The sequence below is a fragment of the Chaetodon trifascialis genome, chromosome 11 (assembly GCF_039877785.1).
Source record: "Chaetodon trifascialis isolate fChaTrf1 chromosome 11, fChaTrf1.hap1, whole genome shotgun sequence".
NCBI classification, from domain to species: domain Eukaryota; kingdom Metazoa; phylum Chordata; class Actinopteri; order Chaetodontiformes; family Chaetodontidae; genus Chaetodon; species Chaetodon trifascialis.
Genome location: NC_092066.1, coordinates 6466125 through 6493554, shown reverse-complemented (window position 1 = coordinate 6493554; position 27430 = coordinate 6466125). Strand labels below are relative to the sequence as shown.

At 43.9% G+C, this 27430-nt stretch overlaps 2 protein-coding genes across 4 annotated transcripts in view; both read left to right on the top strand.

Moving 5' to 3' along the window:
* Positions 1 to 16983: 16983 nt before the first annotated feature.
* LOC139338346 (transmembrane protein 200C) lies at positions 16984 to 22436 on the top strand. 2 transcript variants are annotated; one of them, XM_070973261.1, is made up of 2 exons: positions 16984 to 17091; positions 20202 to 22436. In XM_070973261.1, exon 2 carries the CDS (start codon positions 20235 to 20237, stop codon positions 21786 to 21788), a length of 1554 nt encoding a protein of 517 aa, XP_070829362.1. In that variant the 5' UTR covers positions 16984 to 17091; positions 20202 to 20234; the 3' UTR covers positions 21789 to 22436. The 2 variants fall into 2 exon arrangements, with proteins under 2 accessions (XP_070829362.1, XP_070829364.1); XM_070973263.1 differs by lacking the exon at positions 16984 to 17091 and adding an exon at positions 17530 to 18612 and having other exon boundaries at positions 20208 to 22436.
* A 1432-nt stretch (positions 22437 to 23868) lies between these two features.
* The window catches only part of epb41l3b (erythrocyte membrane protein band 4.1-like 3b), a 55387-nt gene continuing 51825 nt past the window's right edge, over positions 23869 to 27430 (top strand). Inside the window, exon 1 of one of the 2 annotated variants that reach the window (XM_070974738.1) lies at positions 23869 to 23985. The gene's annotated coding sequence lies outside the window, so the exon portion shown is untranslated. Of the gene's footprint in view, positions 23986 to 24200; positions 24278 to 27430 lie in introns of those variants that run through there. The other variant, XM_070974732.1, reaches the window with a different exon arrangement.

Here is a 27430-nt window from a genome sequence, read left to right as displayed (position 1 = left end):
AGTTCAAAGAAATCCCCAGAAAACAAAACAGAAACAGCATTAACTCTTTCTAAACACATTTAATTTCCTGTTTCAAAATCAGTCAGGCTTTGAGATTAATTCAATGAACGTCCATGGGTACAGGTCTTAGAGCATTTTCTTGAATTTATACTAATATCAGTCAAACGCTGCATCCCCTGGGCAGCTCTGTGCCCTCTGATTTATTTGGTTTTTTCTCCCTCTAGTGGTTTCCCTGAGTACCTTCTCCTAAAATAACTCATGCACTGCACAAAGTGGAAGGAAGCAATTAACTGCGACGCATAAGATTTACCATTATTCATGTCAGTTACACTGGTGCATGTGACCATGTCCGACCCATTTTGTTGTCATACTGTGTCCAGAATTAGCAAAAGGTTTGAGGTATGAGGTGCTTGTGAGATTAAATAGAAAATTTCTTCACCTGCACAGTTGAAAGGTTGGGAAGTCTACATCAAGATAAAACTTAATTATAAAGGAACCCGCAGAGGGACGGACACATACTTATTAACTGCTGGCCAGCAGATAAAATCATGTTAGCATTAATGGTTCTAGTATTTTCTAACATGAAAAAATAAAAGAAAGAAGGAAGAAAATATTTGATCATTTCTTCATGTTTTAGTTTCTTTGCAAGGACTCAAAAAAATGAGCTCCCACTGTTTTTATTAATACATAACTGGTCAATGCAGGTTACTCCTGGTGCAAATGCTGAGCTGCAGCTCTAAAAAGGGTTAATTGAGCAAAGGTTGTGTGTTGCAGCTTGACCACCCCTGTGTCTGATCATTTCATTGCTTTTCATTATATGGGTAATTAGTTGGCAAATTAAACTTTTATGTCAACATACTGCAAACCAATACACATAATATAAGCAATCAGTGTGTTCAGGTCCTGTAGGGCGTGTAATGATGTCTAAAAACTATCAAATGAAAGTAAAATGTGAGATTAATCAAGTAAGGCAAACGTTTGCTGTATGTTTGAGTTCATGCAGCAGCACTAAAGGGTCTCTGCAGACATCTGGCGGGTTTGGCTGAGTGTAACTGCTCCATGTTATCTGTCAGCTGCTGAGAAGTTCTCCTGGAGCCAGTCAGGGTCTGGTTCGGTCTTAAGGGCACATCACTGGTGGTAATGATTGAGGAGTAAACACTTTTCTTCCACCATGTGGCCATAAAGAAGAAGAAGAAGACATCCTTTATTCGTCACAATCAACACAACATGCAGAGTTAGGGGGGGAAACTGCACACGCCATGCATATGTGAAATTCTTTCTCCGCTTTTGAACCATCCTTGGTCAGGCCTTTCTCCACGGCAGACCAGGAGCGGTGGGCTGCCAACCGACCGGCACCCGGGGACCATTTCCTTTGTCGTCACCATTTGTCAGGTGGTGATCTTCTTGCATGTTTTTAGTAGGGGTCTAAAGCTGTGAGGCTTGAGACGCTGACAACAGGAAAATAATTCTAGTTCTGTCAATAGTGCACAATTGTTTAAGGGCACATCAGCAGCACCGAAGAGGAACTCCTCAGCTTCTAGCTGTTATTAATCAGCACAGCTCAGTGGGGCTTTAAGTCAGGATGAGAACAGTGGGAGCTAATGTGATAACACTTTGCAAAGAAACTGCATGAATATGAGCTCATTATGAAAACCTGTTTCTTCTGGTTGAAGCTGTCGTCCTGCAGTGATGTAGAGGTACAGGCTGACATCATTGTGGCTAAAGGTGCACACTCCTGCCAACACATGCTGCCACAGACTTGAAGCTTTCAACCACAAGAGGTCAGTGAGAAGACCCTTTTCAGTTTGGCGTTGTGGCCATAAAAGAACTAGGTGTTTTAATTGAGCATATATTATGCAAACAACATGCATCTCTTGGCAATTCTACTGTTTTTAGACCCAGAATCAGAGCCCTGAAATTCAATAGCTAATTAGCAATTCACTATGTTAAAACCCAGCATAATTTCCATGTTTCCCTGCATGCTAACAGCATCCAAATTCTTTTTTTAAAAATGTGATATTTGGCTTGTATTGACTCTTATTGCGCTGGTTTGTCCCTGCTGGCTGCAGCGGCGCCTTGAAGATTCTCTGTTGGGTAACAGGAAGGAATCTTTGGCACATCTTCATGGAAGCTGAAGGTCTCATCTTTTCCCTTTGCAGAATGTTCCAGCTGGTCAGGCTGCAAGGCACCGTGGCACCAGGGATGGTTTCATATTTCATTGCCGGGCTGCTGTTGACTTATTTCTCTCTTCACACATGGACACCAGGGGAGCCGATGAGTTGGGGTGAGGAAGGAGGGGAGCTGGAGGAGACTGGGAGCTGCTCCTGCTGCTGAGGCTTGATGTGAGCTGAGCTGCTGGAAGGCTTTATAACAGATGTTCCCTGAGTCCAGAAGCAAAGAGACAACATATGGACACATAACATATGCACGCAAAGCTGCACAGTAATTTATGTCTGATGCAATCAGCTACAGAGATCTGTCCCGCTCAGAGTAAAAAAAAAAATTAATGGAAAACTCATTAGTTGGTCGCAGAGTCTTCCTGTCATTCATCTGGGCTTAAGGCATAAACACAGAAAATGTAAACACATTTATTTTCCTAATGACATTTTCAATAATTGTATAAGTAAACTATTTGCTGTATGCATGAATGGATTGCTGAACAGGCCTGCTGGGCACAGGCCCAGATTCCTACTAGGTCAGGGGGCTCTGGGGGTCCATATTTCATACAGTGCGTTGTATTGTTTAGTAATACTTGTGCAGAGGAGTATCAGCAAAACAGCCATAAAGACACAACGCGAAAATGCCTACAAAGAAATACAAAAGGACTCCAGAGAAATGCAAGAAGACCATAAAGAGACTCAAAGCAACTACTATGAGGTGCAAAATATTCCAAAGAGACTCAAAACAGCATCAAGAAGAGTCAAAACAATCACAAACAGATAGAAAATGACTAAAGCAACCCCCCCCCCAAAAAAAACTCCCCCACAAAGAAATGCAAAAGAGACTCAAAGCAACCACAAAGAGACACAAAAGCAACACTGTCTCAAAACAACTACTAAGAGACTCAAACTTGCTTCATTGAGACTCAAAATAACCACAAAGAGACACACAAATGCCACTAAGAGACTCAAAATGACCACAGAGAATCACACCAACCACAGAGACTCTAAATTACTTCAAAGAGACTCAAAACAACCACAAAGAAATGCAAAACAACCACACAGAGACACAAAGACACCACAAAGTGACTCAAAACAACCGCAAAGTGACACATAAAGACAAAAAAAGGCTCAAAATGACCACAAAAAGACACAAAATGGACTCAAAGACCCTCCACACAAACACAGAAAGACTCACACAACCTATGAGACTCAAAACTACCACAAAAACATGAGCAAAAGCTCATTGATCGTCTTTGCTTTATTCCACAACTTCAATTCTGATTTAACTGAGAGTTTAACTTCCATCCCACACGACTTTGCAAGAATCTAGTTTCTACTAGGCATCACATTTCCGAATTAATCTTTCATGAGCTGAAATTGAGAAGAGCAGCTGCAGCTGATGTATGAGCTCCGCGCTCATGTCACCACGCGTCCAGCAGATGGCGCTGTAGAGCAAGCAAAGCCCTCAAAGTCAGCAGCAGCGAGTGAGGAGCACTCTTCACTCTGTTACAGGCGAAATTTGTCTTAAATATCAGCTTGCAAGCACATATTCAATGACAGTAATTAGAAAGTTATTCCACAAAATAAATGTTTCATGAATAAAAATTGGAGTTCAGCAAGGAATTTAATGTGTAAAATTAAATAGATCTAATTATAAGAGCAGATATTTCAGGTTTGCATAGTAAAGATGTGTAATGACCATCATTCTAAAGATAGATAGATAGATAGATAGATAGATAGATAGATAGATAGATAGATAGATAGATAGATAGATAGATAGATAGATAGATAGATAGATAGATAGATGTATTTTTTTTGTAATCAAGATGCCGCTGAACTGCAGACACATAACCCTCCAGAACTGTCATCAATACATCACTTCTGATTCCCACACACACACACACACACACACACACACACACACACACGCAACACAAGGAGATCCACACACAAAGGGTCAAAGGGTAGCTGAAGCAACTGGAGCACAACAGCCTGTTTCCATCTCCAGAGACTGGATTATTCTCTTTTTCCTCGCTTTCTCTCTCCCTGCCTTCATCTCTTCCCCCACCCACCTTGTTTTTCTACCACAAACAATTGCACAGACTGGACTGTAAATCTGTATGAGAGCAGAAGAGGACATCATCTTCACATGCCCTCATGTGGCTTTCCATCCTGCATATTCCAACCGACTGCAACAGAGTGCGCTTCATGTGGCTACGATCAGATTTGTCACCTTCAAATTAGCACTGACGTGATCTGAATTTGGCCAAATCTAAAAATAATCTCAGTGATTTTTTTTAACATTAAAAAGCTCGCAATCACTCCTTCGCCCTGGTGACTCTTTTGGAGAGTGATGCAGCAGCTGTTTTGAGGTGACTTCCAATAATTCAGCGTATTTGCTTTCGGGTTGCGGCACTGCCATCGAGCGTTTGCCAAGGGGGAGTGAGCGATCAATCAATGGACCGCCTCAACATACAAAAAGCGCCCCTGCCGTGCTCTCACATCTGAGGCAAATCCATATCTCATATTTCCTCCGTTTTCATGCAGATGGAGGGGAGACAAGGGAGAGTAAGATGTCTCTGCTCTCCTGACATTGTTCCTATCCCCCTGACAGTTTGATGTGATTGCATCAGCCCTTTGAGTCCGCTGGTGCTGTAGTACTCGTGGTTAGAGGCTGGATGTGAGAGGGCTGGAGAAACCGTGTTCCTGGGCACAGACGTGGCATACATATTTCAGTAGTTTGAGACTACATATTTTAGAAGTTGCAAGCTTAGTGTCAACCCACAAGTGGATAGCCTAGTTTGGTGTATGGCTGGCATATTGCATCACTTTCTCCCTGTTTTTTGTTGTTGGTCCAACAAGCAAAAATGTATGCACACACACACACCCTGATGTCAGAACATCAATCTCCATCATTTCAACAGTCCTCAACATGCAAACTGATACTGGGAAGATGCCCGAGGTCAAGTTCTCATCAAAGTCAATCTAATTTCCTGAAACTCAGGGGGAAACCAACGACTCGGCCAACAACCCCTCTCTGCATATGATCAGTCTGTTGCCATAGCAGCCCCGTGGAGCTTTCCTGCCAGTCAGTCTCGCAGTGAAGACGAGTGAACCAGCGGTGCCCCCATCCAGAGAGGCCTGCATGTCTTCATCTGTTGCCATGGCACCGTAATAGCATTCTGGATAGATTTGGCATGGCAGGGAGTCAGTTCCTTTATCTTCCAACGCATTATATCGAGCCGAGCTTGCCTGTGTTCGGCACTCGCAACATGGTGAGCAGACAAAGGGAGCCGAAGGGGGAGAAGGTAGATGTCAAGATAGTGTATCTATATTGAGATCCGGAGCAGCACTGCGCTTACATGTGCCGTGTGCTCAACGGATGCTAATTAGGAGGTACATAGAGATGGTGGATGTAAGAGAGACATGCCTGACAAGGTAACCTGGAGTGGACTCCACAGCTGACTCACTTTGTGTTAGAATGAGCGCACGTGTGAAGTCACGTTGTGCTTTGTAGTGAGAATGAAGTGAACAATTCAAATGTGTGCAAGTAACGACAAAGTCAGAGTATTTCCAAGCTGCACTTTAAAATGGGGGTAGCTAATGCAAATAAATTGGTCCCCCAAAACAGAAAAAAAAAACAAAAAACTGTTTTCATTGCAATTGTTTCCATTAGAGAAGAAATATCTGTGTGTCCTGTGGATTATCCAGAGTAACTGGGGCACTGATTTTGGAAAGAGATGTAGCTGTTTAATTTTTCATATGTAATTTTTAAATGCTTTGAGCACCACAAAGGAAATTCTAATCCCCTCCATTGTATTGAGTTGGAGGTAGAAATCTCAAATATCTCAACTTGGGTGACCTCCCAGGTTTTACCCAAAAGGTGAAAATAGAATTAAATATGAGCCATGAAATGAAAATGGTCCATTTTCCCCACAGTTTTCTCCTGCTGGAAGAGAAAAGACCTTGAGGCTTTATGTTCAAATGGAGACGGACTAAACATTCAAGGTACATTACGTCACCGTTCGCCTTGAGATGAAGAGTGTTGTGTTCTGCCACTCTACCTCTTCATCTTGCTATCTCATTGCTCTGAAAGCCAATCATGATGACCCCTGAGCAACCTTGCAGAGACTGTCGCCACAGAAAACAGCAGTGATAGCATTATCGCATCAGTCCTTCTCCAGCTCAATAAATAGAACAAGATAGCCGAAGATGACTTTATCCACTGCCCGTCATGGTTGTTCTCTGCTGTGGATCCCGGTGAGGATGCAACTACATCCATCCATCCATCCTTTGGTAACCTCACTATGAGGACAAAGAGGTTTCCCAGACTAATTGTAGTTTTCAGTAGAGCTTGACAGCATCCCTCCATTGCTGGTGAGATTCTTCGTCCAGGTCTCCCAATGGGAGCTTTTTGTTGGAGGTCTGGCTCTGGAGAAGAGTCTGGTAGACTCTGAGTTCTAATGGGAAAAACTCTTTTTCAAGACTCCCGTCTCTGGTTCTGCAGACTTAACTGAAGTGGAAGGGAAGACCAATGCTTAGCATTGAGGTGTTCCTTCAGCTGAAACCTCTTCCACTGCAGACGTGTTAAGAGATGAGGGATTTTTGAAGAAATGATTCCTTGTGGCATCTTCATCAAATGTGCCAGGCAATGCCTTGGCCCTGCTGAGTGTCCATCTCTTTTTATAGTACAACCTCAGTCAGTGCATCAAGATAAACAGCTGGTGGCAAGATTTCTCCATCAGATGCCTTCAAACCATCACAGAAGAAGGCTAATGTGAGAGACGTTACATCAGATCTGATGTTTTCACCTGCCGTTATCTTCAGTGGAGTGAATGCTTGAGGGATATGATTTAACTCTGTTTTCACTGTCACCTTTTGTTTCTATCAATGCATTTCACCTCAACCAATATAAAAAAGTTTTTATGACATTTAGATTTCAAATTTCCAGTTTAGATGGACAAATTAACTGCCTTGCCAGGATTGCCCCACCTTACACTGTGTTTACCCATAGTCAACATAGAGAGCATTTTCTAGGCTCTGGAGAGAACACCCAAGAGACAAAAATGGCCCACAAATCCTTGTTTCAGCCTATGCATGCTTTTTATACCCTTGGGGGGTTCTTTCCATGGTGGAGAAAGCTTCTCTGTGCTTCCCCTGCCTTCCATCTGATCTCCATCCTCCTGCATATCCGTCCATCATTACGACCTGCAGGGCTAAATCCTGCTCATCCTGCTATCAAATGTACTGTATGTGTCAGCAATCTATTATCATGCCAGGCTTTGCAGGGAGGTCTTCAGCCGCCCTGTCTTGAAGCTTTTCTCTCCAGATGTTTGGAGGCAACATCTGGTACTACATTCATCTGAGCCTCAGTGGGAATTGCCTTCGGGAACTCCTCCTTCGGAAAGGAGCTGTTTAAACCCTTCGAGCAAATCTGTAACTGGATAAACTGCACCAGCAGAACTGATCTTCTCCTTCAGCTAAGATTAAGTAAATGAGAAGCACTAATCATCAAGACTGGACAACTGAGTGGAAAGTGCTTGCTTGTCTGATGAATTGCAATTCGAGTCACAAGATGCTGACATCAGGGTCAGACCTTGCTGTTGACAGTATGAACTGATTGATCTATCCGTCCATGTGCCAAAGGTGCATGCTGATGGCTGTAATATAATGATGCTAAGAGGTTTTCACTTGGCATGTAGTGGTGTACGTCCCTCTATAACAACTGTGCATTATTTATAGACTTGGTTGTTAACTGAGAGTGCTCCTTCATTAATGGACCCAGAAACATGACAGTGACTTAATGTCACTCACAGCTTACTTCAGTAGAGCAACTCTGAGATTAGCTGTAAAAGAATGAAATCGCTGCATAAATTTGCAGGTGAAAAATCTGCAGGATGTGAGTGATGCTCCCCAGTTAGGGCTAAACAAAGAAACATTTCAGGCACCATGCCATAAACAATTCAAGCTGCTGAGGATTACTCAGTGTCAGAATGTCCCCATGGTGCCTTCAGTGCTATCGTGACAATGCTGCAGGAGCAATGATATTTCAGTGACAAATTTAAACCCATTTAAAGTTTAAGAGTTCTTAGAAACTGCACAAAGTAAAAGAAAAAGAAGTAAATAAAGAGAGTAAGGCAACACAACAAAAATATTACGGACTAATAAACACAATTTGAAACAGTATACGGATCTAATGAACAGCTGAGTGATTAGCTAATAGATGGCTTATCTGTAAAAGCTAACCAGCAACTAAACAGTTGCTTATTTACACACCCAGCAGTTACAGAGCAACATTATCATTAATTAAGAGTCTTACTTTTGGCCACCTGATGAATCTAAGTCCAATTTTAACTCTGTTTATGGTCTCTACCAACTCCTGAGGGAAATATCTGGCTCATTAGCCACTAAATGCTCCGCTATGCTAACTAGCTAGTCGCTAACCGTGTCTGTCTGCCATTTGTTGCTGAGTAGCTAGTGTGCAGTGGGTTTGAGTATTTTACCGCCTGCTGCAGCTGAAAATAGCACTATGAGAGCAGGGAGAGTGAATCAAAACAGCAAAGGTGCTGCAGATTATCTGTTGCCGTGACCCCTTTCAGACTGTCACAGTGTCGCCATGCTGTCACATTGTTATTATGAAAATATAGCTGCTTTAAGTGAGATCTGTGGGTCACTTCTTGGGTCTGTTGGTCTTTTTTTAATGCAGAGGCTCCTTTGTTATGGTGAACAACAATTTGTGCATGAAGCAAAGTCACAGCACATTCAACTGCCTGTGTCGATAATGTGGTTAAAACAAAAGAGACAATCAGTCATTGTCCTGCTACACTCTGGGGCTCTGACTGTGTTTCAGAGGAAAGTGATGAGTCGGCACTCTCACTGGACAGTTCGGTCTTAGGCCAGTGTCCTCCCTGCTGAGGGAGGCTGTTGTATTGTATTTCCATCACTTCCACTGATTCTCTCAATTTTTCTTGTCTCCCACCCGCGCAGCAGAAAGTGATGGTAGAGTGGTTTTACACAACATGTTCTCCTCAAAACGTCAGGATGCTTTTATGGAAATATAATGATAAGGTTTATCGTAAATACCAGAACCTGGGCGTTATTGTTGATTCTGAAATTGCACGTCGCAGACATGTCACCAATTTGACACACTTTTATTGGCCATGTTAGCAGCTCTGTGAGGCTATGCTTAGGTACAGCAGCGCTTTGGGCTAAATGCTAACAACAAAATGCTAACATTCTATTAGTTACGATGCTAACATGCTAATGTTTTGGAAGGTGTAATTTTTACTATGATCAGCATTTTAGTTTAGTGTGTTAGCATGCTAACATTTGCTAATTAGCTCTAAATATAAAGTAGAGTTGAGGCTCATGGGCAATTGGCCATAAACCAAAGTACTGGACACATTAAAATTTTGACCTGATGGCACAAGAGGAAAATTCAAGGGATTAGCAATGTTATTACAATTACATACCTGTGAACACAGCTGTACAGTGGTGCTAGCCTGCCAGCTTGGACAAAATGATCTTTACAGCAAAAGGCTTACTTGAATTTAGCACTTGCTAAAGATGTGGTACTACGTTAAAGCTGCTCTAATCAGTATTTTTATTTTAAAAATGGATCAAATAACCAAGTGTAGGTGAAAGGGGTTGCTTGTAGCGATTAACCCACAGAGATTTTATCACCTGTCTCCACAGTTCACCTGTTAACCCACTGTATGCTACCAGCCAAGCAGCAAACAGCAGGCAGACTAGCTGGTGAACGCTGTTAAATATTTAGCAGCTGACGGGGCAGATAATCCCCTGCAGACCACTAACAGAGCTAGAGGGAGAGTGAATATTGGACTTACATTCATCAGCTGGCCAGAAACAAAACGTCACATAAATGCTGACACTAAAGCATTTGCTCATTAAAAGAAGGCTTAAAACGTTCATTTCCTTTAATGCTAATTGTATCTTGAGTGGAATTGAATGTCCTACTTAAGTTTTGCCCTCTTGCTCTTTGATCACACTTCACTTAACTCTGCTTTGCTTTGTCTAATCATTATTTTCATGTTATGTCACCTTTTCAATACAGAAGATCAATGACAGAACAGGTTGTGTCTGAACTGTGACCTCTTTCTGAACCTTGGACATATGAGAGAAACGCATAATCAATCTGTATTTGATCTCCATAATGCTGCTACATGTTTTGAAGTGAGGCGTTATCATACTCTGCAGGATATTTGTTTTATTATATTGCTTATTTGGTTTGTGGTTGAGAAACGTCTGATTGTAGGTCAGTAATCAAATATGTGGAATGATATCATCCATAACCTGAATCTGAAACTGAAATGTCCCACCAGAATATCACTGACAGGTCATTACTCACTTCATACCATTTAGTTTGTGAAGAAAAAATTTCCCTCCTGTGAATACACTCGGACGATTCAGATTTTCAACTGTCCCTCCAACAGGAAAGGTTAATTTCCCGATAACACAAATGAGCCTGTGCCCTGCAAAGGCTTAATTCATTGGGAAATGTTGATTAAAACATTAGCATATGAAAAGATGAATGACCTCAAAGATGCTCCGGATAAAAGCAGTCAAAAGTGGTTGTGTTAGGTCGACCACCAAGATGAAACCCTTTTGATTTGAGATGCGTTTACTGGCAGCTGCTACACAACTGGAAATGTTGTGATGGGGATTAATGAGCTAAATATATGCATTGAGAAAGACTGCATTGTCGGATGAATGCGCAAATCAGCTTTGGAGGGAATCCTTGTCATGAAATTTACAGCATATTTGACTCTCCAAAGTCAAAATAATATAATGAAGTCACTTATCCCAGAAGATCTATCTATCAATCATTCACTGATGTTTTTGTGTCGCTTGCTGTGGTGACTCAGTGGAGCCTTTTAACATGATTAAAGAGCTAATCCAAAGACAGAACACTCTGGGAAGTTTGTTTGTTGGTCTCCCATCAAACCACCTAGTTTCCAAAATCACCTGACCCAAAGTGGAGATAACACCATATGTATCACACAACTGAAAATAGAAATAAGAGTGGAGCTGTGAAAAAAGGCAAACTGGCCACGTTAGCCTGAAATCCATTTGTGATGAACGACTTCTTCTGCCATACACGTTTTTAAGACTGTGTGTTCTTGTTTTCTCTTAATCAGGCCCAGTGTTCTTGTTTTCTCCCCAGCTAGTCTGGAGAGAGCAATGGAAAATATTTGTTTTGTGTGCCTTCATTAATCAAGAGATGTAGCTGACAATGCTTTCGCTACCAAGCACCCAAATAAAACAAAAAAAAAAAGTCAATACTTTTGTTTTCTCACTCTGCAGCCTGTGACTGTTCTGAGAAGCAGTGATGTAACTGAAGGTCATGGAGCCTCGTGCAGCCGATGCCGAGACACCGCATTCCTTCCACTTGGTTCACCTGCACAGGTAATATTGTGTGACTGCTGCTGTATCCATGGCAATGAACCCCTGCAGTTGCCCTCGACCCTGGCTCCTCTGACGGGCTGATTAGCATGCCTGGATGGGGGCCTGAGCTCTTCCCTGATTGGTCCTGTCAGCTCCTGGCATGGGCTCTGGCTCACCCCTGCAGAAGACCCAGCTGGCTGTTTGCCCCCCTCCCATCATGCTCACGCCTGCTGTATTCCACATGACTGGACTTGTCCTCTAGGACCCGGAAACCGTGCTTCTGTACAGTGAATGTCAGCCGGAGTGTCTCACTGAGTCACATGCAATGATGGTATCTACTGTGTGTTTGCCACAAATGTTTAATGTGAAAAAAAGCAGCATTCGCAGAAGAAAAATCACTAAATCTGCAACCACAAGAGGTTTTCGTGAACATTTGACCCTGCTATAAAAGCCAAGAAGCGCTTATGTCATCACATTTGCTCTCGGGGTGAGCCCTTTTCATTATTTCCCCCATCTTTTGCCTTTCTGCAAGTCACACCTTTTGAGGTGGCGACTTAAACGGACGTCAGCTGAAGAAATATCCTATGTACAGATGTCACTTTTGCCCTCTCATTTGATCCTCTGCTGCCTCTGTCCCAGCCCTGCAGCCCGGATAAAAAGGAAACCTCTTCTAAGGTGTTTCGCGAGGCATTATAAAACGGTTGCCATGGATACCCAGTCTGAACAGGCTCCACATACAGGCAGCAGAATAGGAAATGACAGATGCAATATTTCACATTTAAAAAAAATTTCCTTTCTCTCTCGTCAGCACACGAGCTGATGGACCGTTGCGTTATAAAACGACAAAGATCAAGACCCTAAAAATAGGTCTGTGAGGCGATTTGTTGTGGTCCGTAAAGCAGCATTGGAGGGACTGTTTGCTTCTTGCTCCACAGAGGTGGGTTGAATGGTATTTTCCGCCTCATTTGGTCTTTGTTGTTTCTCCCTGAAGAGATGACCTATATTATCTAGGATGGGAGATCAAAGAAGGCTTTCTCACTGTGATCCCATGAAGCTTGCATCTTACAAGCTCCGAGAATCAGCCCTGATTGCGCAACTGCCTCACTGCACTGCAAAATGTGGCCATGAAGCTAAACAGTGGAAAAACAGCCTCTTTGTAGCTGCTCAGCCTACAGGATTCATGATCCTGCAGTTTAGGAGGGACAGAGCTTTTGATGCTGAGGATTGTAATTACTGTCGTTTCTTGAGATAATGCACACTCTGCTCACTGCTGTTTATTATCCTCTTCATTAGCATCTTCAAAAAAGTGGTGCAAGAAAGAAAGTTTTAGATTTCCTTCGGGCAAACTTCAGTCTTAAAAGAGCTGTCCGAGATCCCTATCCAGGACAATACTCCATTACGGGGAACATATTACCTCTATAATTTCCCCATGAATTCCCATTACTGTTAGCAGCTGATGATATGTGGGCTAATGCTGGTCTCTATTCGTGCTCAGGTCCTTGGTTGCCTATTCATCAGCCAATTATACTGTGGAAATGAAACAAGGTCACCAGTGGGAACTGGCTACCTACTGGGAGCAAATGTTCACCTGCTGCTCAACACTCCCACCCTCCCATCCGTTCACGCTCTCCTGATCCTTTCTCCTCTGCACCCCAACTGGTCCCTGCCCCTGCTGCAACTGGGCGTCTTGTTTCATTTCCAGAGCTGCACGTGATGTCAGAGACGCATGGCTGCCGAACATAGAAACGGACCAGAACTGCCCATATGTCTCCATGGCCTGTATCAGTCGCAAACGCTGTCACGTATCTCATTAGCCACAACCAGAAGCTGCAGATGGACCTTATGGTCATTCATCAAAAGAAGGTCTTCTCCCTACAGTACCTGAACACACAATGGTGCAGATGATGGTTACGGTGGGAAACTCTGGTGTGATTTATGAGGTCATCCCTTCCACTGTTTGAATTGCCACTGTGCCAGATAATGAACATAGTGCAGCTCAAGTCCAGAACTGAATGTCAACAGATTGATGTTAGTGTGTTTAATTATTATTAATTGCAGCTAGTGAAGAATAGTCACTGTTATTTCCTCTTGACCCTATTTTGTGCCCTGATAGCATCTGTTGTGATTTAGAAATGAGGATGTTTGGTAGTGAGATCCTTTAGGGAATTCATGGAGCGCTGGTGGATAATCCAGGTTATAAAATATATCAGGTATAAAAAATAGTTGAATACTTGAAGTGTGGTGATACTCTTTATTTCCTTTATGTCAATAAATCCCACGAAAAGACCAAAATCAGCAATAAATCGATCCCACTGACAAGTGTTGTCTGTGTATTCAAAGCCTGACGTAACGTATTTTCGTATCACGAAGGATCGTCATCTGAAAACTATTTAAGACATATCAGTTTGGCACAGAGTTGCAGTGGGTGACATGTTTCTTTATGACAATGAACATGGGAACTGTAGGTGGGTTTTTTTTATTATTATTATTTCTGAGTCAATCCCACACACCATTTTGCATCTATAAATACTCACTGAAGCACCAAATCTGTATCAATCCGCAGCTGAAAATAGTCCCTAACAAATACACTATTCATGTTTGAGTAGACTGGGCAGAAAAGACTGCCTTCTTTGTATGAAGCTAGATATTTGTGATCTATTTCTACTGATTAGCAGCTGCAGTAGGGACCAATGGACTTGGGTCACCAGACCAAGACCACCACCCAACACATTGTTGGGTTTTGATCACTTCGTGGGATTTGCTTGCAGTCACTCAAATAATGTCACCTTATCCTTTAAGCACTGATTGCTGGCAGGGCCTTCACTCCTCAGCAACTCAGCCAGAGTAGCTGCTTTCAGTTTAACTGATGGTCCATCATCTCCTTCGAGTCTTTAAAAGCTCTCGGCTCCTGTGTCTTCATTTCGAAGGCCTCAGAAGGGAGCGCTGCTTTTATCTCTACAACTGCAAAACCCTCTTGACTCCTGCAGCAGCTAAAACAGTAATGATGACAATGTCTCCTGGACGGAGTGGATCTCTCGCTGAGCCCATATTCTGAGTTACCACATTCCCAATTAGCCAGCACAGCCCAGGCTCAAGAAATGAAACGTACCCCCTGCAGCTCCTGATGCAGCTGCAGATATAGCTCTTCCTGTTAACCGGCATATTGTACACAGAAAGAGTGTCTGACAAGGAAGGGAAGCTAGAGGACAAAGTGAAATGGAATGAATGTCCTCCTCTGTGCTCTGGCTGTGCAGATAAAGAGTGGTAACAAAGCCGGTTAGATTTCAGGAGATCCACTGGAACTATTTTTGACACTCCAGTGTATGTGAGCCCTACCGTGGTGCACCGTCTCCTGGGATGCCTGGATGTGTGAGGGGTGATCTATTTTTTGATATGGTATGGGAGAAAATCTCATGTGGCTTGAACAGAATCTATGTGTAGGGGACGCACCATTCGCGAGGGACAGGACGGGAGAGGGGTGTCTTAAATAACCGTGACAGACATGATATGATCACTGTGGAATAAATTGAATTATTGAATTACTGCTGCAGAGTGGATGAGAACGCCCCTCCCAAAGATGAAAGAAGCAGCATTAGGAGAGTGTGACATAACCAAAGCTCAGTATCTCTCTAGTCGCTCCTCTTCTGTCTTTCACATCCCTCTTTTCTCCTCTCCATATTCTCTTTCTATTACAGAGAATACCTGCTTCATCACCATGCTCTAGGTGAGTTTAATTACCTGGGGTTGTCTCGATAAGGAATGATTAAGTATGTGAGGGTAAAGTCATTAAGGCCAAATGGAAAGTTTGCAGAAATAATGTAATTTTTTGCAGTTTCTGCAAGAGTCTGCAAGCTGGTGGGTACCTGTAGGTCATGGAAACTATACTTCCCAGAACAATGAGATAGCCAATAACCTGAATACTTCTCTTTAGCCGTATATTGTGTAAATGAATCAGTTTTTTCTCCTCTTTAATTAATTAAGCAGAACAGGTGCTGGCAAGTGTTTGGCACAGAGCACATTAGCCACTGTTGACAAAAAGTCTTAGTGAATCCCAGACCTCACTTTCGCAGGTGGAGTCAGACTGAAATATGGAGGAAGTAGACAATATGTAGGGCAAAACTTACTGGGAGTGTGTTCTCCAGCTGATTGCTGATTTGACTGAAGAGTTGTTGAGGAAGAGTAATCTCTTGAATATGAGAGAGTCTGTTGGGAGATTGGTTGCTGGTGTGCATTTGGTTGGATTCTGCGGCTAAAATTGATCCCCAAAAAAATGTGCAGTAAATATTACATTTTTGGCACCAAGCTGCTAATCCACAGCTACTTAATGAGTGAGACAAGGGTATAAGGACACCTGTGCAACTCTCCAGCCGCTAGGCCTGTACTCAGCAGGAATATTCATGGATTTCATAATATTTCTACAGGCTGTTATAAATCTCAGTTAGTGCCTTTCTCTCTTTGATATGATGGAACAACACATTTTGGAATATCTGTTGCTTTTGTTCGCAGTAACATAGTTTTAAGACATCATAAGCCCCCATCAGAAGCTCAGAAACATCTGTTGTGTGTCACTGCCTCTTCCTATATTGCACAAGCTTAGAGCTATACTGAAAGCTGCTCCAGACCTCCAGACCTACACAGCTCCGGTTTACACCCGGATTAAAGGCAGCTCTTTAAAACCCCCTGGATTATTCCCCATGTCCGTGTCTACTCTGGCTGCAAACTGCAGCATGCACACTAGAGTTTTCTCTGTTCTTTCCACTAATTTATGCGCAAAACAAAACACATTTCTGGGTCATAAACTGGCAGTCATCTCTCTGGAGAATCAGCACTAAGAGTAAGTGCAAAGCTGCTGCTTCTGTCCCCAGTCTCACATCACTGAAACACATCTGGACTCCGTCATATTTCATTTCGTTTAACATGAGGACACAGCATTCAGGCAATTATAGCAATGTAACCCAGGGGGGAAAGACAAGGCGAGGAAGGCACATGATGCTAGGGATGATGAATTTGGTGCATTTAAATTTGCTTGTGCAATCTGTGCAATTTGAAGCCCTTAACAGTAATCTGTTCATGCATTATATTTACCAGATGTATGTGCATGCAAATGAGAAGCTTGTGTGTGCCTTTTGTGCTTGCTGGCATAAAAAATCCCCGGACCAGGGTGCAAAAACCATCAAGTGAGGCAAAAGGCAACTGCCATAATAAACAATCAGGTTTAATTCTTACTGGTATTTGTGTCCACACGCTTAAGAAAAACTTTAAAAAAGAGGGGGGAAGCATGTGGGAGCGTTTGGAGTATAACATACAGTGTGATAAATGTCCTGAGCAGCCCTCGTTTTTCACGCTGCCCAGTAATCACCGCCAATAGAAACGCAGTTGGCCCGCCCCTGCCGGTCTATTGTGAATCTGCGTTCAACTGGAAACCACTCTTCCAGCCTTGGCACCAAAGTGGCGCACCACGACATGCACAGCTGAACGACGAGTGCGCCTTTGAAGATGCTTCATTGTCAAGCCACAATTTCTGGTAAGAGACTCGCCGCTTTAATGATTTCATTTCATTTCACCACCATCAGCTCCGTCTTCTCCTCCAGCTGAACATCCGCGCTTCTTTTGTGCCTAATAGAATCCACATCGGCTCCTAACATCGAGGTAAAGCAGGGTCGAGGAAGTCTTTTAATTGTGTGACAGATCGGTTGAGTTGGGGATAATTTTTGATCGCGAATAAATCGACGCACAAGAGTTTTTCTTTTTATGTAAGGAGGGCTTTGGACTTGGAGAGATGCGCACTCCAGCCCGTTTACTTTTATCCGTGAAATGATCGTTTCTTGCAATTTGGCTTGAGATAATTCGATGTTTGACACATCATTCGTCATATACGCAATAGACATGAAGTAAAAAAAAAAAAGGCAGCGGAATGAGAACACAGTAATATTTCAAAGGATTATCTGTTTATTAAACTTTTATTTACAGCTGCGATGTTGCCGTGAAAAACCCATTTCTAATAAGTTGGAAAGGCAAATCAGACGCGGGCATCATGCGCTCAAATAAAGGCATAATTATGAGCACACAGCTTTGAGTTGTAGCGTTAGTTATGGAAGCATGGGCTTCGTCAGGCCGTGGAAGAGGTGTGGATGTTTGTCATCCGCCTGCACCTTGTGAGCCCAGAAATACGGCGTCTGGCTCTGCGTTGGAGCGAGATGTGCCGTCGCGGCTCTGGATATTTTCAGCACGCCTCCAACTCCAACAGCAGCTCGTATTTGCTTCACGGGCTTTTCCAACAGAAGGGAAACAGATGCGCCGTAATGTCAACAGTCGATTACTCATGCAACATTGCGCGAAAAAAAATATGCGCCCCCGCAGCTTGGACGGACTGCGCGTACAAACCGGCCTCCTCTCCATCCTGCCAGACGGGCAGCTTTCAGGAGACGAACCGAGGAGTGAGCAGCTTCCTGTTCAGCACCGCAGACAGAGAAACAATCGTCCACACCCACTTCTGGTTCACGTTACTGCTGCCCTTCTCTTTCCAAACATAGAGAGAGGTCCGCCGCCCACGCCTCATCAGGTTTAGTGCAGGTTGACTTGCTCTCGCCCGGGAGGCATTTGAGTGCTTATTGGATGTGATATACGAAGAAAGTCGCTATAAACAGCACCTGAGTACCGGTGCGTTGTTTGCCGAGGCTCAGGTGCAGAGCTGTGTGCTACTTTTCCGTGGGAACTGTCTGTAATAACTTGGATCATAAAGAGATTTCCAGGGTTTCCATCATCATTATTTTGACTGCTGAGGCTGTGAGAGTAACACCCGGAGCAGCCTTTGAAAACGTCTTAATAACTGCTGCTCTGAAAGGAATCTGTGGAATAAGTTATTCATGAACCTGAACCCTAAGTCATACACAATTAGGCCTGATTGGTCTAATTAAATATCTAGCTACCAGCACAATCAAGCAGGGAATGCTGGAGTCTGGCTAAGTAATCAGCCTTATCCTCCGATTATTGTTCACCACATGTGGATGAAACTCATCAGCAGATGTCTGTAATCACCATAAGTGTGGGGGGCTTTGTTGCCCTCTGTACCACCGCTTGCACTATCTTGCTGCGTAACGAGAAAACAAAAAACCAAACATCTGACTGTATGTAGCAGAGACAGCGCTGGCTCATGTTTGCCTTCATGGTGTGCTGTATGTGATGGAAGGACGCTGTCATCTTGAAGCGCAGCTGTGCTGGTTGATGGTGAAACAGATTTGGGTGGAAAGCAGGAGGGGGGGTGTTTGGTACGAGAGATTGGTGTGAGAGAAAGTAAGAAAGCGAGAGTGAGGTGGAGAGAACATGCCTGCTGGCCTCCTGTCTGGACACATTACATTTTCATAGGCTGATATCGCACCGGCACGGCTGAATGTAGATAAACAGCACTCCTTGTTCTCTGCTGTCAACTTGAGCGTTTGTCTGCGTTTTGCTGACATCATTGCATTTATAGATTGAGCTGCAGCAGATAGATGATATCCGCTGGTTTAGTGACCATCTGATGACTAATGTGGTATCTGCCTTTTGTGCAAAGGAGCAGTGCATACCTGTAGGATAAGATTCAGGGCCGGACTAGCAACGAGTGAATCCTGGGGCAAAAATGAGCTGTGGGCCCCATTTCACCCCTTCTGCAAATCTAGCTTCAAATCATAAGCATGTCACCATAAAAATAAAGCTTCCTGACTAATAAGTGGGGGAAAAAACATCTTTAGGTATTAAAACGCAGCTAAACTGCTTCATCAGGACTGCGCGGGTGTCATCCATCACATTTGATTGACGAACAGCCCACTGACTGTCAGCAGGTTTTGATTCAGATGTTGCTAATCCTGATTGGCGGCCGGAAGTGCATGACATCGTGTTTTTCGACCGAGTCCCGCCCACTTCAAAGTAGCAAGAAGAGCACAGAGAAAAAAGAAATAAGTAATCTTGCATGTGAAATAACCAACGCTCTTCTAACTTTGGCGGAAATGTGTTCATAATTTCCTCCAGACTGAGAAAACAGATTTCAAAACTAGATTTTCATACCTTTAAGGTCCACTGTGGAAGATTCACAGCGATCTATTGGAAGAAATGGATTATAATATTTGTAAGTTTGTTTTCATTAGTGGATATTCACCTGAAAATAAGAATCATTGTAGAGAATGAGCTCTTTATATCAAAAGAGGAAGCGGGTCCTCTTGCATGCAGTCCACCATGTTGCACAGCCATGCATCTACAGTAGCCCAGAAAGGACAAACCTTTTTTTCAAGCACTTGTTTTTAGCTGCCACTGTAGGGGAGGGTGAGGCGAGGGGTATTCAGCTGCCAGATGCTAATAAATCCCACACACTGGACCTTTAAGGCCTTTCAGTTAGTGTGGTGTTTTAATTTCACCAAACAAATGTGAAATTAATCATAATACATCAACGTAATTGTCACAGAACCTGAGCCTTTGTGGTTCCTAACGGTTAGTTACCCGCTTTGTCCAGTCCATAATCCCGCTTTGTATGTATTATGAATCTGGATTACATGTGTAATCTCTTAGTGGAGTGAACATATTCAGTGGCTGCCCTCTGCTCATCATGTACTCTATATCATTAACCTAATTCTTCTGCTTTTCTACTTTGTGTCCTGCCAGGTTGAGTGACAAGCCTGCTGTCCAATCACCACCATGATAGCCACAGGTGGCCTGCTGCGCATGAACAGGCGCCAGGACTCCCTCCGTTCTAAGAACCGGGCGGAAAACAAAAGGAAGCGGAAATCCAAGAAAAAGAAGAAGAACGATGTGGTGGTGGTGAAGGGGAAGCTCAATCTGTGCTCCCCGGCCGGTCTGGTGGCTGGTGTTGGAGTTGTAGTTCTCATGGTGGGGATTTCCATGGCTGTACTGGGCTACTGGCCCAGCCACAACCAGCATGAGTACCAGGAGCGCCGCAGAACTGGAGCATACAACACCAACAGGATGAGCTACTCCAAAAGTCCAGCTGTTTCCTCTAACTTGACCCGTGATCAGCCTCCCTTCAGCCCGAAAAATGTGTTCAACCAGAGCCATTCCAACAGCAGCACACCCTCCCGTCACTGTGGCTTTCTGTGCAGCTTCCTGGATAGTTACTTATACTCAGACAATCTCAAAGTCTTCGGACCGCTGGTGATGGGAATCGGCATTTTCCTTTTCATCTGCGCCAATGCAGTCCTCCATGAAAACCGAGACAAGAAAACCAAAATCATCAACCTGAGGGACATCTACTCCACAGTTATAGATCTACACAGCATACGGTCAAAGGAGTACTCGCCTCTAAACGGTCTGGTGAACTACACTCAGTCCAAGAACGCGGAGGGTCCGTCGGGCTCGTTCCCCGCCAGTGGGATGCTTACTCGCAGCTCCTGGCCCTCCACTGGACTCAGTTTCCAGGGCGAGTTAGGCGCAGAGGAGGTGTTCAGGCGCCCGTCATTGGCCAGCAGGCCCCGTAGCTGGTCCAGAGATGTCCAGACCTTCACGGACACTGTCTACAGCATCTACAAAGACTACAGCAATAGCAGCGAGCAGGCGCCCCAGCCCAGACAGTGGGAGACCACTTCCATCGTCACCTCCTCTGTGAACGCTTTCACCCTCCCTGTGATCAAACTGAACAACTGTGAGGTGGAGGAGTCAGAGAGAGTGGAGGCAGAGGGACACTCGGAGGAAGAGGTCGTCATTGAGGCTGCTGCAGAGACCATCAGAGAGGAAGGACAAGCCAGCAGCAGCCAGACCGACCAGACAGACAGCAAGCAGAAGGACGCCTCGACGACAGATCTGCCCCCTCCCCATCAGAGCCATGAGGAAGTGACCACAGACGCAGCTGACCGACAGGGGGCGTCGCAGGCTCAGCCTCAACCGCAGTGGACCCAGCTGTTTCCTCCATCACCTGTTGCCAGGGCGATGGGGTCACGGCTGTCACTCAACTCCCTCACGGATCAGCCGAGGTCTGCGCGCCGCTGCAGCCTGTCTGTGTCGGTGTGTCGACAGAGCGACAGAGCCAGGCGCTTCAGCTGCCCTCGCCTGGAGCGCTCGAACAGTAAGGGCTACATCAAACTGACTGACCTGGGGGGCGAGTCCTTCGAAGCCCCCGACACGGACACTTCTTTAGTGGCCACCGAACAGGAAGTAGCAGCAGCAGCGATGGCGGCAGAGGAAGAAGCTCAGGGAGAGGATGAACTGGTGACGCCCAGCACCTCTGCAGAATCCTAGACTAATATTTTTTGCAGATGAGCCTCTGAAACTCTTTGATGTCTCATTCTTTGCTTCATAGCTTCTTCTCTGATCGCTGATGTGAAGCTGGCCATTGCAGAGGAAAGGAAACGTGGAGAGCACGCAGCTAAAGGACTATTGAAACATAGCCATGAACACTCAAGAGCCAGGCTCTTTATAAATACCACATCCACAGCTCAATATTCAGATGTAATTTTTCTATTTTTTCAATGTAGCAGAGCAATACTAAAGACTTGTAAGAAGATTTAGTAAAGATTTGTAAAAAAAAAAAAAAAAAAAAGAGAGAGAGAAAGAAAATCTGATCTGATGAGTTTTAACTTTTCTTTTGTATAACAGTAGGGCAAACATTGTAGCTTGTAGAATTGCCAAAACTGTCACTGAGAACTCCTGTCTGACATGTCGTACTGTAGCATTAACATATGCCACAGAAAGCTAAATAGTCTAGAATTGTTTCTCTACATTGTTGTGTGAATACCACGTGAAACGGTGAACTGAACTGAATCTCAGGTAGACGTTTGGTTTAGGAACGGGACCTTGAGGACAAGGTCTTCCCTCTGTGCACACTTCTTTAAATGAAAACATTCATGGTTGAATAAATCTGACTGTAACACCTCCTGCTGGGTCGAATAGGTGTCCTTGTGTGATATTAGGTTAGAAGAAGTCATGTTTTCTCCAACAGGATAAGAAGAATTAAATTAAAAAGATGGAAAAACTGTTGGACTATGATTGATTAAGTGCGTGGTAAAGCCACAGATGGTATAGATTTTGCTGTCCTGCACTTTTGCAGCACTTCTCATTAGAAGAGACTGCAGTGGTATTGATGTATATTATCTGTGCTAACTGAACTGAGACCAGTAACCTATAAGTGGCCTTTACAACAGTCCTTTTTGTGATTGGATTCAGTATTAAAAAATGGGAATTAACAGAGGCTTATCTGCTTCAGATCAGTCACATATTAAAGGAAAAAAACAAAATACTGTCAGTGTCTTAGTCGGGTGTTTGGCCAACATGAGCCACTAGAACAAGTTCTGCGTGTCTTGGCATAAATTTAACAGTCTCTGGAACTTCTGCCCAAAAAATGTTCTCTCATTTGGTGTTTTCATCACGGTGGTGCAGAACGCTGTCAAACATGTTGAAAAACATCTGATTCACACCCATTTACAACCTTTGTGGCCTATATGGAAACATTTGCGTGTTACTGCACTTATTTATGCAGGTTTTTCTTTTACTTTGTCACCTGTTTTTATGTGCCTCTACATATTTCTTTAATTTACTCATATATTTATTCAAATGTACTTTTAACAATTTTAAGGTACTTCAATTTGATGCTGTTTTATACTTCTACCCAATACAGAGGAAATATTGTAGTTATTTGACAGGTATAGTTACATAGCAGGTTAAGGTTTTGTAAGAAAATACATTCAGTTGCCAGTTAGGTGCACCAAGCTAAAATGAATGTGTCTAATACAACAGTCCTGTAATTAATCTTAGCTTCATAAAGCAGCCTCGACAGATTCACCAAAACTGAACATTACTGCCTTCATGAAGGTTGTACATTGTACAACTGGCAACTGAGTATGAATACACTAATTATCTTAAAAATATAAGGTGTTGCTAGAGATTTAAATTACTCAGCAGTATATGAAATACTTCAAATTAGCTCAACCTCAACCAACTACAAAATGCTGCTCATACATCAGTAAAAATACTCCAATAATATACTATATAAAAATAATGCATAAGGAGTACCTTTACTTTTGATACTTTTAATTTATTTTGCTCATGAAACTCTCATAATTTGCAGCTCTCAGTAGTAAATGGAAGGAATTCAGTGTGACGTTGGTTCATTTTTCATGCATCTCAGCCTGACAAGGCCACCTAGTGGTCATGTGACACACAGATTACTATCAAACACATCCGGGAAGTCGCCACTAGGTGGCGCTGCGACATGCTGGCTGGTCGTCACCGTGGGCGTGCCCGTTTAGCCGCCCTGTGGGGGCCGTTCACAAGGCAGGAGGGGCGGGGTCAGCTCTGCCCGTCTCCGGGAAGGTTTGCCAAAACAGGCGCTTACAGGTGTCTGGTCCTTTGCACCCGGACGAGCCCCGCGTCGGGATTCCTGGTCTCCGGTCACACACACAGCTCTCAGCGGGCATTTCTGGAGTTTGTCTCCTCTCAGGTAAAGTGCTCGCTTGTGTCCACTTCAGTTTCTTTGTGCGGTGTTTCAGCGCCGCACAACTTCTCTACATATTAACGCGTTTGCTGAACGTGAGTTCCGTGTGATTTGCGCACCACGAACAGTCCATTAAGGCGTGTGAACTTTCTGTTACAGGTGATTTCCAGCCTCTGTCACAGCGTGTTCGCACTCACTAATGTTTTGTTTCGTTTTCTTGTGTCTTTGTGTGTCAAACACCGGGGTTTCCACGCGCGCTGTGACCTGCCGCTTCCCCGGTGACCTGGAATGTGAAACGGTGAGTACAAGCGCTCAGTCACAAAAGAGGCGAGTGTGACACAATAATGAGGCAGTTCACACAGATAGAAACACGAAGGATACAACTGTTTGACTGGAAACACAAAAGCAAACATCAGTTTTAGCTTCTTTGATTAATTTAAAACGCAAAGTCAAAGGGTTCAGGGTTACTTAGAATCACAAAACCACCACTTCTTCTCTTTTCTGGTGATAAAATGACTAAAACTCTCATTTATTCAGATTCCTCTGTGGCATTTGGACCTCTGAACGTGCTCTTTGTGTTCAGTCATGGTGACTCTGAGCTCCATATCAGCATTTTTCTGAGGCAGTTTCTTAACTCATAACTGCTGAGCAAGCACAATTCATTTTTTTTTTTTTTTTTTACACAGAGACACAGACACACACCTGATCAAACGTTTGCTGGGCACAGACAGACAGTTCGGAAATGGGAAGTCCTCACAGTGTGTGTTTCCTCTCATATTCTCCCTGAAATAGAAATGTGCATGAATGGGTGAAGGAAGAGCTCTTTGTTTTAATGCACACATGTAGACCAGAACAGGCACTTAAACTTTATCACATGATCATTCTCCAACTCTGTCCTGTCCCGCACGCCTGTCACTAAATCTCATTTGATGTGAAGTGTTTTTTTAAGACGGACTGTTGCGTTTTATCGTGCCACATGGTCGCTCTTACACTTGAGAGGTTTTAACAGGTTTATGAGGTTGACTGATGGAGGTGAATGTACAGCGCGGGGGAGATAAGGCTGGGCAAAGTCTGTGGGACCTGTCGTGTTCGTTGGCTGGAGGTGGAGCGTACAGTCCTTTATGTTTCCCTGTGAGGTGTCCATGAATGGATGATGGGAAGTGTTTGCTGAGCTGGTGCTTTTGCTCTTCCCATATTTAACTTTAAGAGAGCCTAGCATATAAAATGTGCTGTGTGTCACACCATATAGGCAGAGGAAGTAGCATTATTTCCTGTCATGCTGATCTTATATAATGTGCAGTTGTCTATATTAAGTGAGAAAAGTGTCTGAAATTGTACTCAAAACTCTCCAAAGCAGATATGCTGCATTCTAGAGATATTCTAAAGTCACACAGCCTGTTAAAGCTGCTGAAAACTTAACTTCAAATCTCCAATGTTTTGGAGTTGACCTTGTTAGCAAGGCTCTTTTAGCTCTGTTTTTGGTCTCCACCAACCGCTGTGGTCAGTATGCGGCGCTTTCGCTGCTAAGTGCTCCACTATGTTCACCAGCGTGTCTCGGTGACTTGGTCTTTGAATTCGGCCCAGATGTTTGTGTTAACACCGCTGGTACAGGAGCTTTGGACTGCTAGTAAGAGGAGGTTTTCAGGCCTGGGACCCAGCAGGGAATGCTGGCGGGGAGCAGTGCCAGAATGTGCACCCGAACCGGAGTCGCCGAGTGGGCAACAGAATCAAGCTCAGTAGCCTCCCAGTGAACACAGTCGGGCAGGTACTGAAGACAGCCGCTGACGCCAGCGGAGGCCAGTTTGACGTCAGGGAATGCGATACAGACGTGAATGACAGCAGGTCCGACCAGGACTCTGACGGCAAAGACACGGTGGGTTCAGGCAGGGACGGGGGGTGTGAAGTGGAAGAAGAGTCAGGCATCAGTCAGTGGCCACATCTGGTGGCCCGAGCAGGGGTTACAGCGGGGTCAACACTGAGGTGACAGGAGCTAAAAATGGCAAGAAAGCCACCTCAGAGCTGTTGGACTGAGGCAGAATGGACTCTGTAGTGTCTCATTAAGGTGTCTTGAGGTACAAAGTGGTATTACGCAACAGGACGGTCTGAACCTTATTGAGGCTAGCTTGTTAGCATGCTAGCTTCAGTAGATATCTCTGCAAACTGTTATTTCTTCACGTTCCCTTGCTAATTTTAGTTAATCTTTTAATGTTTTCAGCTAAAATTCTTACATAGACAGAAGAAAATAGAGAAGTCTCACCCGTGAGACAGAAAACAGGGTGTTCAATTAGGATCCTGTCACTTATTGGAAGAAACTGAGGGGGAAAATGTTCAAGGCCTTAAAGGTGGAATTCCATGTCGGAAACACACGTATTATTTCAAAACAAGAGGTTTCCAGGATGCTGCTGTGCGACGGCACATTACTGTAGCTGGCAGCGTACACTGGAAATGCCCCGTTTCAAAGGCTGAATGTCATAATCACACGACCGTAAATTCAAAATGGAAAGTTTGCATTGAGCGACAGTAAACACTGTCGTATGTGCTGTAAATTACGCTGTACCAGCTGCAACATGGGAAAGTGTATTTAAATTTTGTGGGTGACCATGTTTCTTGCCTGGTTTTTCCAAGCCGGGCCACTGGAACACAGGAAGGTTGTAATTATGGGCAAGGAGCGGGGAATTTCCTAAATCTGACTTTGACTGGAATGCAGCACATGTACCAAAGCTGTACGTCTCACCAGGTAATAATGTTTGAAGACGTTCGGGCGTTATGATGGAAAGGCCGGTCTTGGTGACCGACAGTGACCTTTGCTCTGAATCGGTAATCTATTCCTCCTAGAAATCCCCGTTTTGAATGCTATTTCTTTCCTTTTGAGCACCTCAGCTTTTCATACAGGATGACATAACAAGATTAAATCTCCCCTCTGTGGCTCAAGGAAAGAGTCATTCACAGTTATTGCTTGTTCTGCTGCAGACATCTAAGGCTCTTAGAGGCTGTAAAGGAGAGATTTCCTGCTGTTGTTTTGCTGTTAATGTTGCCGGTGATAAAGACTATCTCTGACTGTTCGTCTTAGGAATTTAAATCAATGCTGCTGTCAGTTCCTTCATAATCAATAGCGCTGCATTGTGCTGGAGGAGAAGACGTTACTCCACCTGATACCATTCGATGCTGTGACTCACTGTGCTATGTTTGACAAAATGAAGGCTATGCAAGGGCTGTGAGGAAAAAATAAGGGTTAAAGGAAAGAAAGAAATACTCTGCAAATCTCTGCCATTACCACGTTTCAGTGATAAGACATGCAAGAGTTGGAGTAGAGTAATTTCTGTAGACATTGTGTGCAGCGAAAAGGGCTGAGCCAAGTATTGAGTTATTGCATTACGCCCACAGCCTTCCCACGGTGCACACACTGCATGATGAAGACGGTGGCTGGATTATTAAACCCCCACTGGGATAA

Excerpts from the sequence above, each read along its gene's own strand:
- LOC139338346 (XM_070973261.1), top strand. The coding sequence starts at position 20,235 with ATGATAGCCACAGGTGGCCTGCTGCGCATGAACAGGCGCCAGGACTCC.